Source organism: Ammodytes marinus (genome assembly GCF_949987685.1).
Source record: "Ammodytes marinus genome assembly, chromosome: 6".
Classification (NCBI taxonomy): Eukaryota; Metazoa; Chordata; class Actinopteri; order Uranoscopiformes; family Ammodytidae; genus Ammodytes; species Ammodytes marinus.
The window spans coordinates 29087463-29102365 of NC_137235.1; the positions used below are offsets into that span (position 1 = coordinate 29087463).

At 39.9% G+C, this 14903-nt stretch overlaps 1 protein-coding gene across 1 annotated transcript in view; it reads left to right on the forward strand.

The window, feature by feature from the left end:
- Positions 1–14903, forward strand: part of sorcs3a (sortilin related VPS10 domain containing receptor 3a) — a gene marked incomplete at both ends in the record, with an annotated part of 253632 nt that overhangs the window by 205096 nt on the left and 33633 nt on the right. Inside the window, 7 exons of the mRNA XM_080029079.1 lie at positions 833–909; positions 1825–1916; positions 3951–4058; positions 5079–5196; positions 5299–5432; positions 8791–8904; positions 13246–13417. Coding sequence (XP_079885205.1) covers positions 833–909; positions 1825–1916; positions 3951–4058; positions 5079–5196; positions 5299–5432; positions 8791–8904; positions 13246–13417 — 815 coding nt within the window. The remainder of the gene's footprint in view (positions 1–832; positions 910–1824; positions 1917–3950; positions 4059–5078; positions 5197–5298; positions 5433–8790; positions 8905–13245; positions 13418–14903) is intronic.

Below are 14903 nucleotides of genomic sequence, written 5' to 3' on the forward strand. Positions count from 1 at the left end.
GCCAGGGCCACCATACACCATAGTGTAGCAGAAACAACAATGGAAGCCAGGCCAAGGCAAGTTCATTCACTTCCCTGTGCCAGGGAAAAAAAGCCTTTGTAGCAAGAGAGTGTGCTGCCTGTAACAATGCAAACTGCCAGAGTGAAGAAGTCCTTTGCCTGCAATTGAGCTCATAATGTATGGGCAGAAATGGAACAATGAGCCATAATGTAATAAAAAGAACAAATCATAAAACCCTAAATGTAATAACTGGTTGATATTGTAAAAAAAAAACTGTCAAAAACACATTAACTTTGTGTCCGTAATATAACAACTTATTACATTTTGGTTCACCTGTCCCCTCGCACTATGGAGCGAACATTGCCATATTTGTGTGTGTGTTGGGGGGTGGGCAACTCACATTGACTCCTATGTAATACAATGATTACACTATTAGGAGAACAACTATTTTTGAACGCTTCATAATGCAATAAGTGCAAAAATGTATTACGTTTTAGGCTTCAGCATTTTAGGGTTAATTTCCTTTTCAATTATTATTACACTATAGGTTGTTGTTACATTATGGCTTGTTGTTACATATGGATCTCTTACACGCCCACCCACCTCACATATCTCACATTACGTTGAGTGATGCGGGAATCCAAAGGAATTAACCTAGGGATTTCCTCTGTATTATTCACATGAATCGAGAGGCGCGGGCGGGCGAGCTTACCCGGGAATCAAGCCAGAGGGATGAAATTAAATCACAGTATTTAAAACACATATGGACTTTTTATCCGCGCAATCTGTTTTGTGGTGTCAAATATCCTGTTGTCGTCTTTTTCACCCGCAGGGAACATCGGAGCCGAGCTGTCATACAACAACGTGGGCATGTTCATATCGTCTGATGCTGGCAATAGCTGGAGACAGGTGAGCTGCTTAGACTGACACTGACATTAGGCCAAGTGACAGACCTAACAGCTCCAACATGGCTCCAACAAGGCACACATAGGCAGTTTTGCAATAGGCCTATTATATCAACGTGACGTGATCGTGGTGTAGTGGTTGAAAAAAAATCTTCAATTGACTAGTATTAAAACAATGATCTTGTAAAAGAGAGTTGAACGGATATTTCACTATTTTTGAAGTGGGGTGGTGTGAGGTACTTATGCATATTAGCCTGTTACCTTATGGAGATGGAGATCAGCGCCATGGCCTCATGCCGATATAAACTGGGAACGAGCCCCCCCCAATATTTCTGAAATCTGAAAAAGAAATGTGTGTATGTAGTTTCAATTATCTACATTATAAGTCACATTATATGTCGCCCCTCATCAGTGCAGTCATTTTAAGGACTTTGGGGGACAGGTCACTGTAGCAAATATCTTAAAGAGCTGATTCAAGCAATGTTTTATCTTTTCCTATTGATTGTGCTCTTGAGGTTTGGGTTTTTGAGAGGTGATAAATAAAGACATTGGGGGCGCCCTTAGCTCAGTTGGTAGGGCGTCCCCCCTATGGGCGTCGGCCAGCAGCGGACCCGGGTTCGATTCCAGCCCGTGGTCGTTCTCTGCATGTCACTCCCCTCTCTGCCCCATTTCAACTCTGTCTCTACACTATCAATAAAAGCATAAAAATGCCCAAAAAAATACCTTAAAAAAAAAAAACATTACCCTTTTGGAAAAATCTTTATGTTTGCTAAGATACCGTATTAGTAGTGGGATTTTTTGGCCAATCATTTAATACATTTTTTATTAATTTTTTTAATCTGACAATATTTTGCCTGTTGAGTTCTTCAGTACTATAAATGGATCATTTATGCTCATTGTGCATTGTGTGTCTGTTCAGATTTTTGAAGAGGAGCACAATGTGTGGTTCCTGGACAAAGGAGGGGCCCTGGTCGCCGTCAAACAGCCATCTGTGCCAACCAGACACCTGTGGTAGGTCCATTTACAGAACCCCTTTGCTAAATTGCTTTCACAATTCCCTACTGCTATGTTAAGGTACATTTAGAAAATGAAAAAAAAAATCTTACGCACTCTAATTGGCCTCTTATCATTTAGTGTTTAGTCGTTTCTTTGCAACAATTCTGAAATTAGTTTTAAGGCTAGTGCTGCTCGGTTTTTGTCTCTCAACCAATTTGTTGTGATGGTGGAGGAATCGAAAGATAAAAGAAAGAAAAAAGTAAAAGGCAAACCAACTGACAGAGTAAAGCCTGTGTATATCAAAAGCCAGCTGTACACCAGCTAGAACAGTATTGCTGTCTCAGTTAAACACTTCCCCTGGCCCTGAATCTCATAATAGGTGCATGTCAACACTTTTGTTCTTCTGATGTCAGTGCTTTTAGCCAAATGAAGGCAGTGTAAGGGTTTTTTTTTAACAGGGAACATGGTGGGACTTTTTTATATTTATGTCACGCACAGCAGGCCTCAGCAGTGTTTCAAGCCATGTCACACTCAGGTACTCACTAGTTGTTCTCACTTCAGCGCAGATGTTGATAAGCTGTCACGATCAATAGAGGCAGGCCAACCATATGGGGAAAAAAATAGTTTCTGTTCTCTTTCTACCTCTGCAGTTTCAAAGGTGGACATGAAACGTGTTGAATTCTAGTTTTTTTTGTTCACTCATCTGGAGTCTGAACCCCTTGCGATGGAATATTAGGGACACGTCAAGGGAAAAAATAAGATCCAATTGTGAGAATAAATTTGTAATTTTACCAAAGAAAATGTTTTGGAAAACATATTGCCAGTAAACCTACACAATAATTGCAAAATCAGTACAATAGTGTCCTTGTCACCAACTGTTTGTCTCAGGTGTCGGGCAGTGCCACACACAGTCAACAGCAATGTATGATAACTTGGTACTGATTTTGCCAAAAGAATAAAGGGTGAGTCTGCAACTCTGTAGAATGCTTGTTGTCAAAATCACTTTTGTCAAAATCAGTGAATCGACAATCCGCTACTTGTCCGTAATGTGTGTGAGCTGAGAAAGAAAAACTGTGTTCATACACAGCCTAGGTTCTGTAATCTGGTATGTTGCCAGCTACTTTGGGTCCCTTTATTTGAATACCTGTTTACAGAGCCGAGACTGCTTATTAACACCAACAAAGCATATCATGGAGATATTCGCTGATTTAAAAAAAAAATCCTTTAAAAAAATATATATATATATTAATTAATGTATTTATTATTTATTTTCCTCAACCTGGCCCTAACACACCGTCGCAAACCCTGTTCCCTTGACGTCCCTCTTTTTCTATTCCGTTGTGAGTTCTGAAACAATTTGGGCATGCACACACACACACACACACGCACACACGCACACGCACACACGCGCACACACACACACTTTGCTTTGATAGCCACACAGACTGTTTCTTAACTTTCCCTTTAATGCTCGGGCTTTTGATATTTACACAAAGCTACAGTAGCTAATTGCACAGAGACTCTGGGAGACTCATCGGTTGAGACAAGCCAGTCATTCTGATCCCCACCTAAATCCCCCCTGTATGTCCGGGCTCTAATAGAGAACGTCTGTTTTCCACCGTCGTCGCTGATGGAAATGCTTTGTGACACACACACACACACACACACACACACACACACACACACACGCACACACACACACACACACACACACACACACACACACACACACCCTCACGGCAACATTGCCAACAGTGGACTGTACGTCTACATTGACCAAGTGTGGACTTCTATTTCTCGTCTTTTAAAAAATACAAAAACACAATAGAACATTTACTTTTAAGGCCTTTTGTCATAATATTACTTGGAATGCGCTTTCCAATTTTTTTAAAAAGAAGTTGCCAAGAAGAGACTTAAATCATTAAGTGATATCTACATAACAAAGAGGGGACTCCATTCACTGCAGTGATGGAGCTGTCTGTGCCTATTGTTTCACTCAATGAGTGTTTGCTTGCTCTGTCACACACACACACACACACACATTTGCAGGGTCAGCTTCGACGAGGGCAGGCAGTGGACCCAGCACACCTTCTCCACAGTGCCTCTGTTCGTGGACGGAGTCTTGGTGGAGGCCGGGGCCGAGAACCAGATCATGACGTAAGTTCAGAAAAACATCCCAAAAAGAGACAAGTGAAATGGTGTCGATTTCTCTGTCTCTTTTGTGGGCTGACTGGAAGGTAAAATAGAAAAGCTTTTTTCTATTCTGCCCTCTAGGTTACTTTTCGTCAGTGGAATAGGCTAGACAGATAGAGGTGTCCCATTCAAAGCTGTAGGGTATTTAGTCTTTATTAAGTCACATTTTAAGAGGGGCAGCCATTGGGCCATGTCAGCTGTTAGTCAGACTTGCGGGCATATTAGGTGACCTGACAAATGGCTTTGATTATATAGTAATCGCTTGTTAATGGGACTGCTTGTTGTTTAACCATAACGCCACTGAAATCACTGCTGCACATCTAAGTGAATTATTTCCAGAATCCATCATTCATAGTGAGAAAAAAGAAAGTATTAGCATACGTGTTTTTTTTAGTATTGTAAAGGATAATTCTATTTCATTACCCCTTGCTTACCTTTGAAATTTTATATTATTTTACTCTCAAACATAAAAGCCAAAACTGGAAGTTCATTGCTAAGATTTGGGGAGTCTAAGACTTTGCTAATAATAAGTAAAATGAGGCAATAAACGTTACGTCTTGGCCTACCATAAGTATTGTTGTTGTGAGCTCACAGATTCCCTGTGCGATGAGTGACTTTTATAAATGGGAATTTGATTGCGATCACTTTTGGTCCCTGGTCAATTGTTGCATTATAGATAATTAAGCATCAATATAAAAGCAGCAGTGTGCTGTTGCAGCTGCTCAACATGGAGTTAGCGTTAACCTCTTTAGATATAGTTAGCTGACTTGAGTTGAGTGGTTCTTAACTTAGTGGTCAAGCCCAGTCTCCAAAGGGGTCCCACATCAATCTAGGGGGTTGTAAAATGATCAAAAATACAACAATAAATCTATATTGTAATAATCCTGGATGATCTTATTATGTAAAAAAAAATTCAAACTCATTTATTGTGATTTACAGTAATTGTATCATTTGCTTGAAGATTTTTCGATTTGCCTTCTGCAGCTTTTTTGGACACTTCAGCCATCGTTCTGAATGGCAGCTCATCAAGATAGACTACAAGTCCTTTTATAGCAGGAAATGCACAGAGGAAGACTATCAAACCTGGCACCTGCATAACCAGGTAACAAAAAAAACACAATGTCAATGTGTGTGTGTGCCACTGACCACATTTAAATTCCTCCCATGAATAGATTGACTCACAGTTTGTTGTGGTGCTTGACAGGGTGAGCCGTGCGTGATGGGCCAAAAACAGATTTACATGAAACGCAGGCCCGGAAACTACTGCATGCTGGGAAAGGACTACTCCAGGATCCTCTCAGCGGAGTCCTGTATTTGCCGTGCCCATGACTTTGAATGGTAAGACCGACGTGTGCCTTTTGTACGCTATAGCTCCTTCTTCTTCACAATCATCGAGGGGGATTAGGTTTCTCTCCATTGGCTCCCAAAGGAGAACTTCATTAACGACAGTGCTTGTTCCTCAACAATGTAGAAGAAAGGAAGACTTTTTTTTTCTAATTGCATTTTAATTGTTTTCTCTTCGGCAGCTGCAACGTGAGTAACAATATGAAAGTGATTCATTTGGTTACATGTTAATCCGAAAATACAGCTCTGACGTATTACAGCTATTAGCCCTTTGTTATTTTCAAGTGCATCCACCGATGTACAATTAAATACTCTACCTTGTTCACTCTTAGGCTGTTTAAACCTTAGCCACAACTCACAACTCACTAAATGTACCTTTAACTATAGTTTGATTACTTTATATAGTGAATTTGCGAGTGACTCAGAGATCCTTTAGCAACATGTGGTATGTCGGGGCATGCGACGTGGGTCATTGTGCCATTGGCGGTTTATGCTGATCCCTACAATAGCAAGTGAGTGATATGTCTGTATAAGACGCCTGATTGACCAAGCCGCATACCAATCTACTGTAGGCAGCAGCATAAGCAGCTAAGGGGTGCCACTTTCATGTCAAATGCTACATGTCGCTAAAAGGATCTCAACGTCACAGTCATTTGATGCAAAACGCACAAGCTAAATGCAATGATTAGAAGAGAACCCTGTGCTTTAAGTCTACTGTGTTTTAACAATTCATTTTCTTAATGGTTTTCTAATAAGCACATTTGTTACTGAACCCGCTGAGTGGATACAGATGTGATTTGAAGAAAATGAGCTTGATGGATGTGTGCTCTTGTAGAAATACTGCAGATGTTTTTTTTTCTTCTTAGGCAGGTCAATGAACTTGTATGTATTACAGAAACACACACACACAAACATTACAAACTAGAGATGAGTAAATATGCTAAGTGGTAAATGTAATCCATCTGAATGAATGAATTAACAGTGTGAATACCATATCCACTTTTCATCCTTTAGGCTCCATGTTAAGCCCTTTAAGTGGAATCCATTGCTTATGCTATTCATGTTCTCTCAGCAATTTACTCCATTTGCTGTGTGTTTTCCAATAATCTGATAAGTTTGGTGTCATTGTACACAATTTTGCTCATTATGTCTGTCTCCATTGCGTCTGTCTGTGCGCTCGCTACGCTTGTAATTCTGTTAAGAGACGTTGTGGGGGGGCGTGTAAGTAGTTTCAATTTGTATGCAAATCCTAAACGGTTGTATATATATTTTTTTTTATCTTGTAATGACAGGGAACAGAAAAAAGCCATCCCAAACATACAGCGGTTATGTAAATAGTGTTTGTCGAAAAGTCAGAGACTGAGCGCTAATTGGTTCCTGTTGAATTAGTGTAAAGTTTGTTTTATTTCTATTTCTGTGTCTGGGTGTGATTTCTGCCTATCTTGCCTTGCCACTCTCTGCAGGGAATTATCTCCCTAATGCCTAAAATAAAACATTTTTAAAACGAGAATATTAAAAATCATCAATGCACGAAAAGCTCAAATAATTTAATTTGAGGTATGAAGTGTCTGCCAGCGAAATGAATAAATAAGCTTGAATGAAGAAAAACACAATGCAATAATAGTTAATGGTTTAGTTTATTAATTAGTCGTCAGTTGAATGTGTGGTGCGGGGGGAAGTTGTTGGACGACTTGTTGAATGAAGGCCTGGCTCCGCCCCTTTTTAACTTGTGTTGATGTAGTTAGGTGAAATACGCTCTGGCGTCAACATTGCATGTTGTGACAGGTGTGTGTGTGTGTGTGTGTGCAGGCAGGCACTCTGCATTTAAATGAGAAATGGCAAAATGGGTCTTGTAAACAACTCAATTGCACAATTCATGCCAAGTTCCCAACTGATAAATAATTGATTTTAGACCATAAATAGTTTGAAGGAAAACAGCTGAAGATTAATGAAAAAGAAACGGCCTCTGACGTGTATTCTAATCTCTTGTCCATGTGTGAAGGATCAACACTTGGTTAGCTAAACTTATCTGAGCACAATAGTTTTAAAATACAGCTACTAACACCTCTAACACTTTCTAATGAACTCGCCCAGCCCTTATGTGCAAAGGCTCAGCTGGCTGCATGGCAACCCTGTTAGTCACTGCACCTGCACACTTAATTCTCCTCAAAACCAAAATGTGTTGTTGCCGTCTGTGTAAGGATTAAAAAAAGAATAAGGTAAAATGGTTTACAGTTGCTGAAAAGTCTGTTTTTCTTCTCCTTTGAGTGCCAAACTAGCCCCTTCAACTAGTGTTTTTTTGTTAAGGTAAGCTTATCACCTGCTGGCTCTATGTACAGTAATTAAATATTAATTGATATTGAGGTTTTCATCTAACTCATGGTAAGGAATTTAATAAATACATTTCCTAAAAGGTTGACCAATCCATTTGGGACATTAAACAACTACTTAGAGAAGCTTTTTGATAAACAAAAGAACGGTTCTGTAGAAAAAAAAAATTATAATAATACTAATTTGCTTTGAAAACCAATGTGTGGCCATTAGTATCTAAAATATTCACAAACACCTATGGTATATATTTGGTCCAAAAAACTTCAAATTCAAGGATGCACACCTTTGTGACGTGCGCAAGCCATATCGGGAAGCTCAGGCCGATCTGACTAAAAGTCAAAGAGATACTATGTGAGCCACAGACAGACAGACAGACCGACGTTTCTTGCTTTATAGATAGATGAAAAGGTTCAAGAGTGATCCCCATTCTGTGAGCACACCTATCAATCTCACTCTTAGCATATGGGCTTTTTGTTGTTTTCCCCCCAATGACACCTGTCCAACTTTTCACCTCTGTGTCCAAATGCTCCTGTGCATCCAGACCGCCCTGACAGCTCGTTAATGGAAAAGTTCACAGTGTCGTAATCACAGCAACACACTGGACTAAGTCTGTCACTGGCTGCTTAGGTTTTTTTCTTTATTTGTTGTAGCGTGTTGATTAATTGATCAATCAAAGTCACGGCCGTTATTAGAACGGGCATTTGCTTACCTTTTGCTTTGTTAAATGTAAATCATGGTCTGATTGGAAACCGCTACAGCAGCCAAGTCAGGATATAAGCAACAAACTTGCCTTCTAGTGGTGTGTTTCCATACACACTGCTTCAGTGGTGCATTTGTCAACAGCCTGGCCGTGATCAATCCATAATAATAATGTGTTTTTTCTGTGCCAGACAGGCCCCTCTGGTCACCAGTTATAAAGATATGGATAAGACAGGGCCGTGGATGGAATGATATGATAGAATATGTCCCTTTTTACATGCTGATATTGATCATGTGCCGTGTGCTCTGTTGTCCGATGCAGTGATTATGGTTATGAGCGTCGCGGCGATGGGAACTGCCGGCCGTCCTTTTGGTTCAATCCGTCCACTGTCTCCAGAAGCTGCAGCCAAGGTCAAAACTACATGAACAGCACGGGGTAAGGACTCTTTCATTTACTAGGATTATTCATATTTAGACTGTGTAATGCCCAATACATTTGTGTGCATTTTTACGGTATTTTTGGAGGCTTTATCTCGAAATGCAGGACATATTTACAATGATAAGAATTGTAAAGAAATATATATAAACTGAATGAGATGCTGTGTTTGACAAGAAGTGGCTGCTCACATTGGTTTGAACTTTATTTTTATTTATTTTTAGTTTAGTTTATTTATTTAGCACACATTAACATCAATGGTGCAAGGGGGAACGAAGCCCAATGGGCTCGTACAAGAGTTCCACCCCTGTCAATAATCACAATAAAATCATATTTATAAGGCTAACAAATAAACTTTAGAAAATATGGAGACACAGTACATGAATAATCATAATTAGATGGAAAAGATGTGATAAATACATGTCTTAGATAGAGAAAACATGTGGGGCAATGGAGGGGACAGGAGGTGATAAGATGAACTTTGTCGTGCAAAACCCTGACATTCATGAGATCCGTGAAATGAACCCTGCTCCGCTTTCATAACTGATATGCCTCCGCGAGGACAATAGCCGAGGCCAGAGGCATTATGTGTTGGGGTTTGGCCATTCTTGTGAACCCAATATCTCATAAATGCTTTAAAGGGGTTTTCTTCTAAATTTGCACAATGTCGACTCTAATTCAAGGATGAACTGAATAGATGTTGGAGGTCAAAGGTAAAATATTACTGCAACCTTACATATTAGGAAGTCCCAGTGACCCTGTACCATATTGTAGCTTCTTAGGAGATCAACCTTCTTTAAAGCATTGCCTACCACCACTGTAGTTTCAACGTTCTGCAATTGTATGTATGTATGTATGTATGTATGTATGTACAGGTCCTTCTCATATAATTAGCATATTGTGATATAGTTGATTATTTTCCATAATGTAATGATAATAATTGAACTTTCATATACTTTAGATTCAATGCACACCAACTGAAATATTTCAGGTCTTTTGTTGTTTTAATACTGATGATTTTGGCATACAGCTCATGAAAACCCCAAATTCCTATCTCAAAAAATTAGCATATTTAATCCGACCAATAAAAGAAAAGTGTTTTTAATACAAAAAAGTCAACCTTCAAATAATTATGTTCAGTTATGCACTCAATACTTGGTCGGGAATCCTTTCGCAGAAATGACTGCTTCAATGTGGCGTGGCATGGAGGCAATCAGCCTGTGGCACTGCTGAGGTGTTATGGAGGCCCAGGATGCTTCGATAGCGGCCTTAAGCTCATCCACAGTGTTGGGTCTGGTGTCTCTCAACTTCCTCTTCACAATATCCCACAGATTCTCTATGGGGTTCAGGTCAGGAGAGTTGGCAGGCCAATTGAGCACAGTAATACCATGGTCAGTAAACCATTTACCAGTGGTTTTGGCACTGTGAGCAGGTGCCAGGTCTTGTTGAAAAATTAAATCTTCATCTCCATAAAGCTTTTCAGCAGATGGAAGCATGAAGTGCTCCAAAATCTCCTGATAGCTAGCTGCATTGACCCTGCCTTTGATAAAACACAGTGGACCAACACCAGCAGCTGACATGGCACCCCAGACCATCACTGACTGTGGGTACTTGACACTGGACTTCAGGCATTTTGGCATTTCCTTCTCCCCAGTCTTCCTCCAGACTCCGAATGACATGCAAAATTTGCTTTCATCCGAAAAAAGTACTTTGGACCACTGAGCAACAGTCCAGTGCTGCTTCTCTGTAGCCCAGGTCAGGCGCTTCTGCCGCTGTTTCTGATTCAAAAGTGGCTTGACCTGGGGAATGCGGCACCTGTAGCCCATTTCCTGCACACGCCTGTGCACGGTGGCTCTGGATGTTTCTACTCCAGACTCAGTCCACTGCTTCCGCAGGTCCCCCAAGGTCTGGAATCGGCCCTTCTCCACAATCCTCCTCAGGGTCCGGTCACCTCTTCTGGTTGTGCAGCGTTTTCTGCTACACTTTTTCCTTCCCACAGACTTCCCACTGAGGTGCCTTGATACAGCACTCTGGGAACAGCCTATTCGCTCAGAAATTTCTTTCTGTGTCTTACCCTCTTGCTTGAGGGTGTCTATGATGGCCTTCTGGACAGCAGTCAGGTCGGCAGTCTTACCCATGATTGCGGTTTTGAGTAATGAACCAGGCTGGGGGTTTTTAAAAGCCTCAGGAATCTTTTGCAGGTGTTTAGAGTTAATTAGTTGATTCAGATGATTAGGTTAAGAGCTTGTTTAGAGTACCTTTTCATGATATGCTAATTTTTTGAGATAGGAATTTGGGGTTTTCATGAGCTGTATGCCAAAATCATCAGTATTAAAACAACAAAAGACCTGAAATATTTCAGTTGGTGTGCAATGAATCTAAAATATATGAAAGTTCAATTATTATCATTACATTATGGAAAATAATCAACTTTATCACAATATGCTAATTATATGAGAAGGACCTGTATGTATGTATGTATGTATGTATGTATGTATGTATGTATGTATGTATGTATGTATGTATGTATGTATGTATGTATGTATGTATGTATGTATGTATGTATGTATGTATGTATGTATGTATGTATGTATGTATGTAAATCTAACTACCAGGCGATATTTCTAGTTTAAGACATGGCTTTGAAATGAGCTGTGTTTATCATACAGGAAATACAACAGTTGTTAACAGCATCAGCTGGAACCTGTGAACAGCCAGACAGAAGTGGTGAAAAATGACCACACAAATGTACTAAAACACTGTATATTACTTTGATTATAAAGAGAAATGTACTTAATACTTTACTGTCTACTACTGTATTATACAGCTTCAATGTATTTTGAATACAATACATTAAATCAACTTATTATCAACTCATTAAATTTGATGCATTATTATAGATTCTGCATATGTTTGCAGTTATTCTTGTAATTGGACCTGCTTCAATAGAAGTTGGGCATAGGTATGCTGATAGGACCACACTTGATGCACTTATAACAATCCTAGAGGTGTAACTTCCCCCACAAACAAACAGTAGTGTGAGTGTGTGTGAATCAAGGCTAGTCTGAGGAAAAGGTCAGGAAAAAATAAATGAAAATGCCAGTGGAGCATGCGTAAGTCATTGAACAACCAAACAGTCGTTATGTACGAAGCTGAAATTAGCTCCCCTACCACTAGCTTCATTAAAAAAACATTATCACGCATTACATTAACATTAACATTACATCTTAATGAATCAATAATCTTGTGTGTGTGCAATATTAGGAAAATGTCATATTTCATTGTTTTGGGTGATCCTTGATTTAATACAAGCTGTCCATTCAATGAATAGTTTTACTTGATGTACACATGTTGTCACTGTCGGGTAGAAAAACCTTGTATGTCCAAAACGGTAATTTTTCAGGAGATGAAAAAAACACTGTATTTTTAAAACAAACAAACCCTGTATCGTCAATTCACATTGTCAGTTTAAAAAAAAAATAATCTTCATTGGTTAGAACTGTATAAAACCTACACACAGATGTGGAGTGTGACCCATAGCACTGATTAATGAAGACAATTAAAAATGTCAAAAAATGGAGATAGCCTACAAAGTTTACGCCAGATAGTGACGCTTTACTACACATCCATATAAGTACACCACCATGGTAGGTTTAGACACGTGGTAACAAAGACTCAGGCTTGTTGAGTTGTGAGGACTCCCCGTGAGGCAGACACCTTACCAAGCGTTATCACAGCGGGGTTGCTTTACTCTCTGCTGCTATGATAAAGCTTTGCAAGGTGTCTCAGCCTCTGACACAGCTTGTGTTGACAGTAGACGTACAGTCTGCTTGTTTGCCAGCGGAAGGCAACAGCTGTACTGACACACCATTATGTCCGAGCTCAACAAAATCTTCTCTAAACCACAACTACATACAGTAATAGCATCTAGGGGGATATTTTTGAAAACAAATTAAGGTATGTGTAGGGGTTGATTAACTTTATAGTTTTTGAAAATACTTCTTGTTTAAATATGCATTCTCAAAGCTACAGTGCATAACGTTTTGCACATAAATGAATGTTGGTTACATTCAAGCCATCGCCAAATGGGTTGATACAAAGTTGATTAAGCCTATCAGCTCCACAACAATCTCTGTATTTATCAGTATGGCAGCATTTGTAAAACTGATGTTGTGTCGCCACCCGACACTGGCACAGGAGCTCAGAAAAATCCTTAAAACCATCCAAGTAATGTTTCATGTATGCGCCGACAGTGTTGTTGTTAACACTCAGAATTCCTCATGGGGGGCGACAAAAGTTACACACTAAAGCTTTTGGTTTGTTCTTTGTGTTCTTCTAAAGGTACCGTAAAGTGGTGTTGAACAACTGCACTAAAGGAGTTAAAGAAATGTACACGGCCAGAAAGCAGCAGTGCCCCAACAGACCTCCTAAAGGACTGATGCTGACCTCCAGAGATGGCAAACTCACCGCCAACCTGGGCAGCAACGTCACCTTCCTGGTGCATCTGGATGAGGTGAGAAAAACTACAAACATGGCTCCTTAGACCCCATTTCCACTTGGCATTAACATCTGACTTTTGTAATCGGATCACATGAATAAAGCTTTAACTACAGGTGAAATCACTTTCAAGACGCATTGAGATCGGATCACAAAAACCACATTCGGAGGTGGTTTACGTCCGTTGTGACCGTTGTGTCCGCATTCATTTGGTAGTGGAAACACCAATGTGACTCTTGTCCACTTTAGGGACCTCCTACTCAACTGTTGCCCCCTGCCTGAGCGGAAATACGTTAAAAGTGCATCACTGGCGTTCATGCAGATTTTATAGAAGCCTCATGAACGTTAGTTGCATCCGCCAGTATTGCAAATGACAAGCTTTCTGTCCTCTGGTTTCATTTCACTGCGTAAATCTGAAAACACGGAGAGCTGCAAGGCAACGACTTCCTGTTCTTATCCGCTTAAAAAAGTCAACTCGCGTTTGGCTAGTAACAGGCTTTTAATGTGAAGGCGCACAGGAAATATTCTGTTCGCACGTAAAGTAACTTAACTGCATACAGCCGTGTACTGGTGGTGGTGACCATGATGGTGACAAGAGTGTAGCAGACGTTAGAAAAACCGCCCGGCAAACACACATCTTTCACCAGCCAACGTGGCGTAATAACTTACTCGCCTAAGAGTTTTTACTTTTATATACTATCTATGATATTTCCCGCATTTGGCGAGTGTTAATGTAGAGCCCTCTAAGCAGTGTTGTGCATCGCTCCTCCTTGTCTAAATGAGACAGTAGCCTATCTCTTCAACCTAGACTTGTAATTATCTTCGCATGTAATGCATTTTAATAGCAAATGCGATTAAAACTGTGGCACTGTACAGCCCTGTATGTTTACTTGTTTGAACCCCACCGGTTAAAAACAGCAATGCAAACGGAAATTATGTAGGCCTATGTGTTGATTTAAATACAGCGCGGGTAAATGGAATCGGATCACAAGTAAACAAAGAAGTCACATTTGAAAATACAAGTGGGAACACACGGATTGAGAGCTGTCCACTTGTAACCAGATTCAAAAAGTCAGATGTCCCAGGTGGAAACAGGGTCTTAGTCTGCCATGATGGAACAACATGGGCTGACGAGAGCAGTGAGAGTGAGCAGTTAATTTGCAAGTGTATAACCTAAACAATATATTTTCATGCATATATATATATATATATATATATATATATATATATATATATATATATATATATATATATAAATTCTCTGTACTATCTAATAAAGCATTTAAGGTGGTGTCGGTGATTCTGGAGAATGCTTGTTGTCAAAAACATGACAGGTAGCGAAGATTGTGAGAGGAGATATTCACTGATTTTGACTAAAAGCGATTTTGACAACAGGCGTTCTACTACGAAAAAAGTTGAAATCACCAGTTTGCCCCGCTGGTCGCTAAACGACGTCACCTTTTTCATTGCTAGGATTGGTGGTAGTTGGTCTTATTGCTAGC